This window comes from Galleria mellonella, unplaced genomic scaffold, assembly GCF_026898425.1.
Source record: "Galleria mellonella isolate WM207_F2 unplaced genomic scaffold, CSIRO_AGI_GalMel_v1 utg213, whole genome shotgun sequence".
Lineage (NCBI taxonomy): Eukaryota > Metazoa > Arthropoda > Insecta > Lepidoptera > Pyralidae > Galleria > Galleria mellonella.
The window spans coordinates 1,872,178-1,884,848 of record NW_026442039.1 but is presented as its reverse complement, the minus strand read 5'-3'; the positions used below and the strand labels follow the sequence as shown (position 1 = coordinate 1,884,848).

The window sequence follows — 12,671 nt, the reverse complement described above, 5'->3', positions numbered from 1 at the left end:
TCCCCCTTGCCACCACCGGCCTTTGGAGTAATTTTACTTTCTTACGATGTATTTTCTTACGATATTATTTATCGCCGATAAGTGAGTTTGAATTTTGTACAATATTTAGTTTTGACATAATCTAAAAATATATATAACAAAGTCGGGTTAGTTACATTATTTATAATTTCAGAATCGCATCGTATAGTAGAATAACTATTAAAAAATTGGATATATTAACGTACAAAAAATACAGAAAAAAATATTTTAGACTGTTAGGCGGTAGAAAGTTCACCGGGTCAGATAGTTGAATATAAAATGTAGTAGTAGTTACAAAGTTATTTACAGTGGAGGAAGATAGCAGTCAAGATGCGTGACAAGAGCCTAAACTCAGAAGACTATTCTAAATTACGGGACATTAAAAGACTAATGCATAAAATCTACAAGAAAAAGTAAGGCAGTAGAAAAGATGCCAAATGATCAATTTGTGTTAAGTTGTAGTCTATTCTCAAATGCGATAATAAGGATGCGATAACCGTCTTATTTATACAACTTGGACTGGCCAACAATTATCCACCTAGCCCCGTATACAAGTAGCAAACGAATCTTTGAATTGAATTGAATTGCTAGCAAGCCCTTGAGATATGATAGAATGTGATAGCGACATCCGATATCTGATTCTTTCTCTCATGGACTCGTTAGCTATAACGATTTCATAGATAGATTTGTTTGCCATTTGTCTGGATATCTGATGGAAAATGGAAACCGTTATTATATAAATATACTATGATGCCCATGAATTGATATTTACAGATCAAGTAATTACTACGTTATAAGATTTGGTAGTGGTGTTATATTCATGAAAAATAAAATGCATATTACTTTTTTGAAACAATAATACAATAAAGTAAATGAATATTCATTATGTTGTACTACTATCTATATGTATATGCCTCCATCCAAAATATCGTAATAGATTGTTGTCATGAACTAGCTATTTGTTCTACAAATATCGTGTTTTAACGACATTAATTTGTCTATATAAATATCTTTTGGTATAAATTAGGATTAAATTCTTTTACATGATATTTATTAGATATATTACTTAAAACTTTATATTTTATATAGATATATAATATTTTTTAGTAGATACATACATATAATGCTTTATATATTTATATTTTATTAAGTAAATATTATTGTGGGTGTAAAAATTTAAGTCTTTAAAATGCCAAATCGGTTATTTTACGATTGTCATGTTTTATTTCAAACTGCACATTTTATTCTCTGCGTCCGCTCATTTAGTGATTTGATAAAGACATTATTGTTTTTTATTTGATCACAGATTTAGGCATTCAGTGCCTTCAACCTGTAATGATATTAAATATATGAGTAAGTACCGTACGAGTGCTAGTTTCGAGCAAATTACAAGCAAATATTCTTTGGGTACAAAATCATACTAATATTATATTCGATCAATAGGAATATTGTATATGTTGATTAAATTATTGTATAATTAAAAATAACTTTACAGTATTTTTAGGAGATACTTCAAATTTAGTCTTGTTTCGACATTCTATTTCTTTTTATTTGCGAATTGCAACAGTACATATTTACTAGTATAATGCGAAATTTTATAATTATAATAGTAAGGCTAAGCTATTGTAAAATTTAATTGTAAAATCGCACCTAGTCTTCTACATAAGATTATATTGCATTAGATTTTCTAATATTATATTGCAAGAAAACTAAATTCAAAGAATGTCAATATAATATTAGAATTCAAGCACTGTCTAAAGCTAGTGATCACTGGATTATGATAAAAAATATGCACACGATTCTTACTTAAGATAATGGTAAGTATTTACTCTTGTTTGTTATTGCCTATGTATAGCTTTAAAAATAATGATAGAAGCATTACTGAGTTCTATACTGTAATATTTGCATTTGATATGTTTTATGTAAATAAAATTCGTGTTCCTCGTATTTATCAGTAATGTTTATATATCTGTTCTTATTACGTAATCGTACACTATTATCGAAAGTAGCATAATATACGATAGAATCTATTCTAAACTGGCCCTAGCAAGTTCTACCTGTTTACGATACATTTGCAACTTACATGATATTGTAGGACAGTATATCTACTTGTATATTATTTAGTACCATTATACTATTTTATAAGAACAATGAGAAATAACAAAGGTATTTAGTTACTAATAAGTACGTATATTATTATGTAGAAAATGTTTTCGCTATAAGATCACTTTTAAATAATTAATCTACTATCTTACTCTTTGGTAAGCTGCGATAACGAATGTACTTAATATATTTTACTATTTGATTCTATTACTTTCATTATAATTTACTTCATGTTTAAGAACATGTTTTATTTTATTATGTAATCTCTAGCCATTCATAAGTCTTAATGGACAAGCTAGATATAAAATGATTGTTGTATTCTTCGTATTTAAAATATGTTATATTCATCTTAAAAGTACAATTATATCCTTTTCATGAAGAAAAAGTTAAAACAATACAACAAATTAAATACTGAGGACAACGGCACTTTCATAGCTTTATAACAGTACCCACGACCATATCTAGTATCGTCTAAAAGGTACAACTTGCTATCGTCGCAAACAGCTTTATCCTGCCATACCTCATGGAGTGACATCAGTGTTGAGCGGATATGGGCGAAATTGCCCTCACCCACAAAGTTTACGATCGTATTTAGTATAGCTGTTGTTTTTGCGACTTAACCACTAAAGGAGTCGCCCATTAACTTATATGAGAACTCGTGTGTTGGACCAGCAACACGGACGACAAGGAGTTTATTTTATCACATAGAAATGGAACTGTTCAAGGTAGGATTTTAATATTTACTTACTTAACGCTTTCTATTTAAATTGGTTTATCTGTAGATAGAATTAGCATATTTCAGTAATATTATATGATATGTAAAGTAGTGTTATCGTTATAAATTTAAGGAAGTATATAAATATTAACTTACAATCAAGATATTTTTTATATTCTAAGTTATTTGTCTGTTCTTTGGCTTAAACTATCTGTGATTAGAAAAAGTGAAAGAAGTTATATTAGTACTTACTAATTTAAGTTATGTTATTTCTATTAATTTCAAATTGACCATCCCATAAATAATTCATTGTGATTGAGTGTTTATGAGATTTTATGTAATAAACAATAAATTTTAATATTTCAGTAGACATAGTAGTATATTCATTACAATATCATTTGTTAATATATAGATACTTTATTTTTTACCTGCTAGAAATATTTAGAATTATACCTTAATTATATTTATTTAATTGACTAGATGAGATTTACAGTTTTCCAATATGCTTACCTAGGAAAGCATCAATATAAGAGTAATTACTGTAATAAAGATAAAATGCAGACAATAAATAATTATTGAACATAAATCAATACAAAACAATATGCCAGGGATTAGTTTGCCATCTCCTCTCCTTAAGAGAGGAGATGTAAATTTTCTAGAAAAACTTAAAAATAATAATAATAATAATACCTTATTTTTTTAACTAGTTTAACAAAAAGTAATTAAGTTTGTGAAAGTATCTGTCCAGAAACCGGCCAATAATTGCAAAATAATGTATTTTAGTGGTACGTAAAATAGTACAATAGTACTTCAGAATAATAGATAAGTACATTTGTTATTGGCCCCAGCATATAATGGTGGGTGTCGTAAAGTGACTAAGGAACTTAATGGTTGAGGAACGGGCAGGAGCGGCCCTCTTAAAACATCACCATAATTCTAATTCATTATTTTTTTTTCTCTGCATATGTATCTATATCTGTTGTTATTTGTGTGATATATCTAATCGGGGTTGCCAACATGCCTGCCAAGCATGGCAACTACTGGCAAATCCCTCCCCTTATAGAGGAGGGCTACGTTCAGTAGTAGACATTTAGCGGTGGATATGAATGAATGAATATATTTTTAATAAAATTATTATTCAATAAAATATTATAATGAATTTTAAAAGTAAATTTTGTACTTATTAAAGTTGGTAAACATAGATAATATAATACTGTTGTAGGAACATAGTTTAGTAGGTTTATGATTTGCATTTAAGCAGTCAATTTCAGATAAAAATCATTGCATTACTTTATTGTTCAGGCTCTTTTTTAAAAGATTATAATATTTAGTTATAAAATATCTATTAAAGTAATGTAATGTACTAAAAATAATAGTATTTTATGTATTAAATATACATAGTTTTTTTTTATTACTTAATCACACATAATAACAATAATAAAATAATGAAAAGTCGCAGAACAGTTATGTAGATATATTTTCTACGTACGTAAAACTCAATTTTACAATGTAGAGAAAACAGTAAATATAAAACCAAAATTATCAACATGTATGGGTGCTTCTATATTTACGGTGGCATGGTACGGCATGGCATTATGATTATTTCAACTCTTAAACATAAGCGTCTCTGGTATTACTTTTGCCAGTTTTCTTGCTATAAGTACCTACCTTTGTTATTAACTTTGCTTAAACTTGAGACTATAGATCAACTCACTTTAAAGAAATCAAGGACAGCAAAATGTATGTAATTGTATGTAGACACTTTAGTAATTTTTAGTCAAAAATAACGTCATAGACATATTGTAGATATATACATAAAGTTAGTGTTTTTATATAATTGCATACATTTTGCACCCTATTAAGTACATTTACAAGTTGCATCCTATATCGTAACAAAAAAATCGTGACGTGTCGTGCAACGATAAATTACAAAAGCGCCTCGTTTATAAGAATAGTGGTTTCTGTGGTGCGATCTTTAGTAGGTTTAAGTAGATAATCAAACATAGAACCCTTGTTGAAAAAATATTGTAAGATTATCTAGATAAAATATAGAAACTGCTAAATGCTTTTAGATACTTTAAACTTTCATAGGAATATTTTCTTGTGACTTGTGTTTCTTTCAAATAAATCTAGTTTCATTACAAGAGCACTCTCTAAAAAGGATGCTAATAATTTCAATTTAAATTTACATATCTAGTTATGGAATAATAATAAATTATAGTGATTGAATCTATTTGCATATTAGTGACCATTATTTTTATCCATTATAAATTAATTAGATTTTATTAGCATGCTTAATAGGTACAAGTGGGGGGAAAGGGATTATTAGTAATGGAGACTGAGAATCCTATTGCTAGCAATATACCCCACCAGGTCGACCTCCTCGCGATTTTCCCTGGAAACTATCATGGTTAATTCCTGATGAATTCATCATGATGGGCTAACTGGCCTGTTTTCATTCTCATCTATCACTTTTCACTGGTGCTCCGCCAGGGTATTCCGTTAGCGCAGGCAGGGTTACCATACTATTTTCACCCATCAAAAAAAAAATAGGTACAAGTATCTAAATCATATTTTTTGATGCTGTAATATTTTCATATGAATTGCTGGTGGCAGTGTAAATATAACTAATGAGTTACATTATTCAAATATGTACTGTTATACATTAATATATTTTTGTATGTAAATTCTTAAATTTAAATTATATTTCATTAATCATTACCTATACATATGAGAGAATCATAGACTTGTACGTGTAAGGTAACGCAAAACTGTATGTATTTTGGGTGATAAATAAGCATGTCGATAATATGATAGTAAAATTATTGGGTATGGAGTTATAACACATTAGTCTTCAAGAATGGCAGCATATAAGGGGCTTTAGAGGTATCGTGGGCGTCACAGTATTTTCTGTGATATCTATAGTGTTGCTCACAATTATAGGTGACTGTTACTACTTTCCGTTAAGTGAGCTACTGGCTTGTTTACCATTTTAAGTTGCATAAAACATGTTTAAAATATAGGCGGGTAAAATTTGTGAATGAAAACAAAGTTGTGCACCTACAGTTTTTTAACTTTTTCATAATTTTTGTGGAAAAATTGTAGGATATATTGTAGATATGTAATTCATACATTAATTGGAATATTTTGTTCGTACTTAATTTATAAATTTTTTTTTATTTTCATTTTAGATTTTATTTTTTGTAATGCCATGGCTGAGCGAATGTCGAGTATTATGGGCACCAAGACAGGCTAGATTGAGTTCAGCTGCCTCTATACCTAGTTATTACTACACAAATATAGATGGTAAGAATTTAAAAAAAGAAAATAAATATGACTGTTTATGAAATTTTATCTTATTAAATAAAACATATTTATACTAATAATTTTAATTATAAATGTTGTACCCATATAAATATGATAAAATTTATTTTGAATATTTAATTTCATAAGAGTCATTGCTGAGTTTCTTGCGGGATTTTCTCAGTTTCAACATTCCGAAAAACGATACAATTATTTAAACTTAGATTATTTTAATAAAGCTACGAACGTAATTCTAAATGGGTAGACAACGGCAGACATTTATTGAATACTAGCGGCCTGTCCCGGTGTTCCACGGGTGGACATTTTTACAATTTAAAAAATGGCTATTAAGGCTGCACACGCAATGGAAGCTTAAAAATGGAGTAATTTCTCTCGTTTTCCCAACATTTCCCTTTACTGCTCTGCTCCTATTGATCGTAGCGTGATGAAAAGTATACCATAACCTGCTCAGGAGTATGAAGAATAATTGTACCAAGTTTCGTTAAAATCCGTCGATTAGTTTTTGTTTCTATAACGAACATATAGACAGACAGACAAAAATTTTACTGATTGCATTTTTGGCATCAGTATCGATCACTAATCACCCCCTGATAGTTATTTTGGAAATATATTTCATGTACAGAATTGACCTCTCTACAGATTTATTATAAGTATAGAAGATTGCCATTTGGTGATATAATATTTGACTGGGACTATGTCTGTGTGGGAAAATATATTTTTCGTATATGAAATTAAGACTATCGTGTATAATGAAGGAGACCTAAACCTCTCGATACTAGAGAGCGACACTTTTACACATAGTGTCAAAGTTATTAATAGTAGTTTCATTTTCTTTAAATAACAATGCTGTTGTTTGATTTTTTTAAGATATAATAACGCTATTGCCATTTATAGGATATCCCGGGACATATTCATTCGGCTATGATACGTACGATGCAGCGACAGGCAACACGCAGTTTCGTACAGAAGAAAGGTACCCCAATGGTACAGTAGTCGGTAGCTATGGATATGTGGACCCACGTGGAAGAGCGCAAAGTTTCACATACATAGCTGATGAGAAAGGATACAGGTTTGTAATTGTACACGTATTGTAGTTATATATATATATATTTTTCTATAATGTTGTGACACATTGAGTCGTAGCTATCTGATGTTAAGTCATTATGAAATCTATCTGTATGGGTCGCAGGTTCAAAATTGCATCTAGCCTATGGCCCGTGCCGGCTTATATAAACATATCTCTGTTGATGGGATTTTAGTTATATTTGACAGGAAACGTACATACCAGGAGGGAGTTCGACTTTGATAGTTTGACAGAAGTAGGAGTCGTCAAACATTTTGGTCCTAGTACGAAGCTCATCAACAGTATATGAATGCATGATTTATAATATTAATATAATTTTTTTATACTCTTGTATTAACGAACTGAGAGGGCAATTGAAGTTTTGCCACCTACCAAGTCTACTTTTTGGGATAGACACTAGATCTATTTCTCAAGTTGGAGCAAATAACACATATCAAAAAATATCATTGATGTTGGTTGAGTGGTTACGGAGATAAGCGTGAACGAAGATAGTGACGTGATTTTTATATATCAATATAGAAATCATGTCATGTCACGTCATGAGTTATATTTTTAGCGATAATTTTAATTTGCCTGTAATATTTATTCAAAACTTAATTAAAGAATACATGATACCTAGCAGTGGTTACAATATTTAATTTCATTAAAAAATGTTACGAAATTTAAAATTTTTTATTAATAATAAAAAATTTAATTTCCAGATTAATAAGCAAAGTTCCCAAGTCGACCACAACTCAATCTGCTAAAGGCAACCTGGTCGATGTACCAACGGAACCTTCTATAACGTGGACGAGACCGAAGAAAAATAAAAACAAAGTAGTCGGCAGTTATTTAGTTAAATTACCTATAAAAACAAATGATTACAACTTGCCTCAATAATATGTATATAAAATAAGTAGTACAGAATAACTCATTTCGAATGAGTATAAATAATATACTAAATAGTTTTATTTATATTATTTTGGTTCATCACGTGTGGAAATAGAAGAAAAATATGTATCATGGGACAATTAAAAGTTACGATGAAAATCTTAGTTTTAATTATTTATTTAAGTATTTTAAAACCAATGTATCATCAATAGCTTTACTATAGTTTGAATAAACAATCGTTATTTATCATTTCATAATTATTTATTTAAAAAAGACATTATCATATGTTTATGGACGTAGTAGTAGGTATTATCATAGTAAAATTATTTCAAGTTGCTAATGTCAGGGATTGGAGAAAGAACATGAAGTATATAGATTAAGGATAGTACATGCTAATAATTAATAATTATAAATTTTTCCTTTATATAATTATGATTAAAGCACTACTTTCTATCAGGTGGACCATCAGCTTTTAACAGAGTAACTACAAAGCATTTTGATAAAGTTTTAACTTAAGAACAAGGAATTACATAGGAGGAATGATAAAATAAAAAGTGTAAAGGAGGCAACCATATGCCTCTTTTAAAATGTTTGATATGTCAATTATTTATTAATACCAAATTTTACATTACTAGATTATATATTCGACACAGTTTATGTAGAAATTGTGCAAGCAGGTTGTATTTGAATTTGGTAGGGTTATACGGCCGTATAACACTTTCTATACACTACCCTGCTATGAATTGAGAAAAATAACAATTGATGGTGTATATTTCGTCCTCTTTTTACTAGTTATATTTGCTTAAGAAAAAAGGAGGCAACCATATGATTAAAAATTTTTATGTTATCATTCCTTCTACGTAATTCCTTGTTCTTAGGTTTTAACCAAATTGTTCTTAGGTTTTAATACGAGTATCACCGAACGTCATCTCATTACCTTAGATTAAGAGTATTATTTATTATGATACCTACGGTGTCCTTTTTGCATTTACTATAAAGGTTACCAATTTGTGACACATTTATATGAAAGATTTATACAATAGAAACATGAATTTAATATTAATGAAATTTACTTATATTTTCATAATAATTATGTTTTCATTGCCCGGAATAATAAAATGTAAGTAAAATTATTTTAATGAATGCAATTGTGATAATACTTTATTAGTTTACTCTCATTATTGACAGGTTATCCTGTTGAGAATAAGGGTCTACAGAGTAATTCTGATTTTAAAGATGAGAAACGGTATCCTAATGGAACTGTGGTAGGGAAGTATTCATATACTGATCGTGAAGGAAATCCTATTCAAGTCAAATATTATGCAGATGATTCAAGCTACGGGTATGATATTAATATATATTTCAAGATTTTGCTCCACAGAAAACACAAACTTTAATTCATGGCTAAACAAATAATTTTGATTTAAAAAAAAAAAAAACTTGAACCGATTTTGATATAAAGTACCAATTTGAAAGTATATCCTTTCAGATAAAAAATATTCTAAATCGGTTTAAAAGTAACGGAGTTATGAGACAATAAATACAAGAAACCGATTCGAGAACCTTTTCCTTAAGTTTGGTTGAATAAACCTCCATCTTAATGAAACTAATATGGGATTGTGTTAGAAATCCTCAGTTAAAAACAATAAAATAAAAATTAGTTTAAAAATTAGCGAAGTTGTCGCGTAACATGCACTTACTTTTTCTTTTTTTTAATCATCAATAATAAAAGCTATGGTTTATTTATTACTATTATAAATATGATAGGTCTATGTTCTAAAGAAGCATTTCTAATTTCAACTATCGAATTATTATGAAACAGAAAAGACATTTTAATACATTTATCAACATTTTTTTTGTCCATATTCATTTTATTAATCACAGAATTTAATTTTTTAGTATTGAATTAAAAAGTATTAAAATAGTAGAGCCTATTGAAGACATACCTCAAACAGCTAAAGAGGCAAATCTTGAATATTTCTTGCAAAATACTGCTTCACCGATAGATGAATCAAAGGATTCTTTCTTTAATCTAAAATATAAAACCAAAGATCCATTAGAAATTCTTAATAAAGAAATTAAAACAAATCGTTTCAAGGAACACAGCACAATCTCTGACTATGAAATATTTGTAGAAAACGATTTAAAAGCTCCAAAAAAGTGTGGCAAAGACAAAGTTAGAATCTATTTTGACAAAAATAAAAGAAAAATACGCGAAGCAAGGAACAATGAAAAAATTGCAAAATACTGTGAGCTATTTTGAAATATACATTATATAAATTGTGATTTATTAGTTATTGATATTAAAAAAAAGAAAATGTTGTTTAAATATTTATTTATTTAATGGAAAAACACAGTGACATATATTTTTTATTGTTTTTGGTCATTCACGAGTTTATTTATAATGTTTCCGTTTATAACAAGCCATTCTGACTCTTGATAGATAGCTATAGGTTACGTTGTAAATATTATTATCTTTATTAAACTTACAAAGTTACAATAGAAGAACTTCATCATTGCTGATATTATATTTTATATCATCATTGTGTGTGTTTAGTTAAAATTTATTTTTGTCAGATGATTTTGATTCACGTTTTATATATATTTATTTTCAATAGGTTTTTGGTAAGGTGTGTTACTCGTCTGAGTGGGTATAGTGCAAGTAATATCTGATTTTTCACAATTTCTTGCTGTTGTTTTGAAAATACTCATAAGATTTATCTTGACACCCATAAGCATGATAGGGCGATAACAATCGCTGAAGGTGACAGATATTAAAAAGGCCCTAGGTATATGCAATGGTAGAATCCGCTGCATATATCTGCTACTGCATATGTAAATATCATACAGACATTGTTGCCCTACTTTGTTAAATGACTATTTTTTTCATTAGATATTGTAATAAAATTATTAAAACAATACATATATACCTAAGTATTGGAGCATTGTTGAAGGTTCCATTATTCTTGAAATAGCATTGTAAATTGATTTTTGCACTAGACTTACTATCAGAGTAACGCATATTTTTATATCGAACAATCGTTTTAGTATCACACTCTAATATGCCTCGTGTTTCTATAATATCTGAAATATACAGAGCATGCATTCTGAGAATAAATGAATCTAAATAATTGACTCAAAATATTTAAACTACCACTAGTTATAATATTTTTTTTGGTATATTTAGTTCCGATAAGTTTTTCTTGCATTTTTTACAATATTTTATTTTTTTTCATTATATTATACGTTTCTCTTCTTCAATCAAATTCCTTGTAGTCCGGCCGTTTTATTGGTTTAGGATTAGAAAAATTTAAATTAATATAATATAGTATACCTCTATATTATATTAATTTAAATCTTAATTTAAATCTCTCACAATAGTTATTATTAAATATTACTGTTTAATAATAACTATTGTGAGGCATTCAGTATTGTAATTATATATGTAGACTTACGTTTTAAATTTGGGGATGTCCATCTAGTTTCGAATTCAGAAGGGATCCTTCGTAACGAACCGAAAAAATGCCAGTAAAGTTGACATAAATAATTTACAATATGTCTATGATTAGGTATGTCATAATTGTCTGTTAAAAACGCCTAGCATTGCAGTACATGCAATGTGTCTCTTTTTCATTTCATGACTATCGTATAAGGCTATAAAAGGTAGTAAAGTACTACACTGTAATGTAATCGGATTTTCCTTACACTGGCAAGATAGAAAAGATTTAAAAAACCTGATATTATAGGGCTTTATTTCGCTACCATGGTAAAAGTAAACTAATTTTAAAAATCACGTGACACGATGTTATTTCATGCTAATCTTCGAAACCGCTCAAACGATTTTAATGAAATTTGTTCTACCGTTTATAAAATGGACTGTTTTTGAAAAATAAATTATTCAATATAAAACCCATTGCCACTTTCAACCATCGAACACCTCGCCATCGACAGAGAGTTCATTTTCATACCTTAGAACCTAGATGATCGCGTACACCGCGATTTCAAAGATGTTTCCTCCCACGAATGCTCAGGTTATGGAATAAGCTCCTTATCGATGTTTTTCCAAGAGCCTACAGCAGGGGGTTCTTCAAAAAAAGGGTAACGAGTTTTCTTTAGTGACAGAAACACGCGCGTAATGCTCCTGGTATTGCAGGCGTTTATAAGTTATGGTAACTTCATATCATCAGGTGGGCTGTATGCTTGCTTGCTACCTCAGTGGTATTAAAGAAAAAATGTAAATGTGTAATTAAACTAAGAGATAGGATAATTCTTAGCTTAATAAGAAAAATTTATGCAGTAGATGGCGGTCGCGAGCAAAAAACGTTTGACAGGTTTATTTATATAATTTTATAAGCTTTTACCCGTGACTTTATTCGCGTAACCGAGATATGTTCACTAACCGGTATAAAAAGAAAAATATTCTTCAAAAAAGTATATTAAGGTTTCTTCAGGGTCGGCAACGGCACACGTGACATCCCTAGTGTTGCTGGCAGTCATAGGCTACAGTGACCGTCCATTATCAGACGGGCTATATGCTTGTTTGCCACCTTTGTGGTA

At 29.1% G+C, this 12,671-nt stretch overlaps 2 protein-coding genes across 2 annotated transcripts; both read left to right on the top strand.

The window, feature by feature from the left end:
- Positions 1–2,647: 2,647 nt before the first annotated feature.
- Positions 2,648–8,244, top strand: LOC113511886 (uncharacterized). Its single transcript, XM_026895610.3, has 4 exons — positions 2,648–2,846; positions 6,028–6,142; positions 7,055–7,229; positions 7,946–8,244. The coding sequence occupies exons 1-4, from the start codon at positions 2,832–2,834 to the stop codon at positions 8,121–8,123; spliced, it is 483 nt and encodes a 160-aa protein (XP_026751411.2). The 5' UTR covers positions 2,648–2,831; the 3' UTR covers positions 8,124–8,244.
- A 962-nt stretch (positions 8,245–9,206) lies between these two features.
- On the top strand, positions 9,207–10,377 carry LOC113511884 (uncharacterized). Its single transcript, XM_026895609.1, has 3 exons — positions 9,207–9,234; positions 9,303–9,456; positions 10,014–10,377. Exons 1-3 carry the CDS (start codon positions 9,207–9,209, stop codon positions 10,375–10,377), a joined length of 546 nt encoding a protein of 181 aa, XP_026751410.1.
- The last annotated feature ends 2,294 nt before the right edge of the window (positions 10,378–12,671 follow it).

Bases quoted from the DNA above. Each gene is read 5' to 3' on its own strand.
- LOC113511886 (XM_026895610.3), top strand. The intron at 6,143-7,054 runs GTAAGAATTTAA...TGCCATTTATAG, and splicing joins TTACTACACAAATATAGATG to GATATCCCGGGACATATTCA. The intron at 7,230-7,945 runs GTTTGTAATTGT...TTTAATTTCCAG, and splicing joins GCTGATGAGAAAGGATACAG to ATTAATAAGCAAAGTTCCCA.
- LOC113511884 (XM_026895609.1), top strand. From the start codon at position 9,207: ATGTTTTCATTGCCCGGAATAATAAAAT. The intron at 9,235-9,302 runs GTAAGTAAAATT...CATTATTGACAG, and splicing joins ATTGCCCGGAATAATAAAAT to GTTATCCTGTTGAGAATAAG. The intron at 9,457-10,013 runs GTATGATATTAA...TTAATTTTTTAG, and splicing joins GCAGATGATTCAAGCTACGG to TATTGAATTAAAAAGTATTA.